Genomic DNA, 1,974 nt, shown 5'->3' on the forward strand with positions numbered 1-1,974 from the left:
CACACACACACACACACACACACACACACACACACACCAAGACCACGAGGATAATACGGTGTCCCAGCTAGGCATATCTGGTCCTGACACTGTGCGATGCAGCGAGCGGAGCTCTGCAAAACCTCTCCAAACTGCGAACCTTTGCTGGTGCTTGGTTTCCCCCCGAGAATTCGGGACGCACTTAACCCTGGCACCACGATGGGATGACCGGCATTACCGGGCAAGGCAAAGAATCTTTTCCAAAGTGGCGAGTTTGTAAAGGTGCTTGGCCTTAACGGGTGCGCGTATATTCACTGCTTCGGGGATATGTGCCCCGCTAATAATGCACTGAGTTTTAGTTAGCTTTCACTTCCTCTGAAACAATGAGTCATGTCATAAAAGAACACCGACAGCTTATTAAGAGACCACCAGGCAAGGAGACGCCTGTCCATTTGCTATTATTCCACGTGAATATGTTTCCTTCTTGTGCCGTTACAAGTGCTTTTAAAGGGTGCAAAATAAAGAAAAACTCGCTTCTTTTTTTTGCTATCAGACACACCACCAACTTCATCTCCTCATGGCAAAGTCATGTGGATCGGGGGATCCCAACAACTACTGTTTCGTAAGTCTCTGAAAAGCAGTGTGATTCCATCTCCCTTCTGTTGCCGTGTGTGCTCGCACTGTAGTTGAGGGATACCTGCAAGTTATTTCCTTCCTCTTCTGCCTCTTTCTTTCTCTCATTATAGATCCAAGAACACGGCGAATTCACAGCGCATATTTCCATTGACAGATCTGTGGAGAATACAGACGCAAGCAAGCAGAACCGTGCCTTCTCGAACGACGCTCCTCCTCCTCTTGCGCAGGGACATCTGTCTGTCGAATCCCAACGAACATTTGGAGGCTTCACCATCCAGTCCGATAACGTGGTTTTGGCCGAAGAGCGTAACAGATTGGCGGCAGAGGTGTCAGCACAGAAGAATAAAAATACAAAGTTACAGGAGGAACTGAATAGACGGTGACGCTTAGGTGACACCGAATTGAAAGCTTGTGCCATTGGCAGTATAAAATTCCTCCCCACGGGGGAACAGTGTGGCATGTGCGAGATTCATATTGATGGGAAGGTGCTTGGAGACGACGACCTCAAGGCTCTCCACACATCACAAGCGCTTACCCGAATAAACATTTCCAAGTGCAGTGGCGTCTGTGACGTGAAGCTTCTAGCCGACTTGAAGGGACTACAAGAGCTGCACTTGGAAGTTGATGGTGATATACGGAACATCAACTTGCTCAGTCAACTACCAGAGCTGAGAAAGCTATCACTGATCAACACAAAAATACAGGATAGCGATGTGCGTTGTCTGGGCCTCATCCAAAAATTGGAGGAACTCTCTCTTCGAAACTGTTCCCGGGTGACAAGCTGTCAGTGTATCAGTCAAATATCACTCCTTCGGGTGCTTGATCTAAGCTTTACCGGGGTCACCGATGAAGGACTGATGGGCCTCAGCGCGAGTCGCAGTCTTGTGAAGATTGTGCTCTGGAGCTGCAAGGACCTTACAGATGTGTCTCCTCTCGCATCCATCGAGACACTGGAAGAGGTGGATCTCTCTGGGTGCGATGGTCTGAAGAATATTGGTGCCCTTGGCAGGCTGCCTGTCCTGCGTGAGCTTGACTTGAGATGCACTGCTATTACAGACGAGGAGTTGAAGCGTCTCAGTGCGAGTTGCAGTCTTATGAAGATTGTGCTCCAACACTGCAGGTACCTTACAGATGTGTCTCCTCTCGCATCCATCGAGACACTGGAAGATGTAAAGCTATATGGGTGTGAAGGAGTGGAGAGCTTTGGTGCCCTTGGGAGTCTGCCTGTCCTGCGTGTGCTTGATTTGGAATACACCGCTATTACCGACGAGGAGTTGGAGGCTCTAAGTGGGAGTCGCAGTCTTGTGAAGATTGTGCTCCAACACTGCAGGCGCCTTACAGATGTGTCTCCTCTCGCAT

At 49.3% G+C, this 1,974-nt stretch overlaps 1 protein-coding gene across 1 annotated transcript; it reads right to left on the reverse strand.

The window, feature by feature from the left end:
* Positions 1-565: 565 nt before the first annotated feature.
* DQ04_18171000 (hypothetical protein) lies at positions 566-1,075 on the reverse strand (the record flags this gene model as incomplete). Its single annotated transcript, XM_009317676.1, has 1 exon — positions 566-1,075. One exon carries the CDS (start codon positions 1,073-1,075, stop codon positions 566-568), a length of 510 nt encoding a protein of 169 aa, XP_009315951.1.
* Positions 1,076-1,974: the final 899 nt, after the last annotated feature.

This window comes from Trypanosoma grayi (assembly GCF_000691245.1).
Source record: "Trypanosoma grayi strain ANR4 Tgr_1817_V1, whole genome shotgun sequence".
NCBI lineage: Eukaryota > Euglenozoa > Kinetoplastea > Trypanosomatida > Trypanosomatidae > Trypanosoma > Trypanosoma grayi.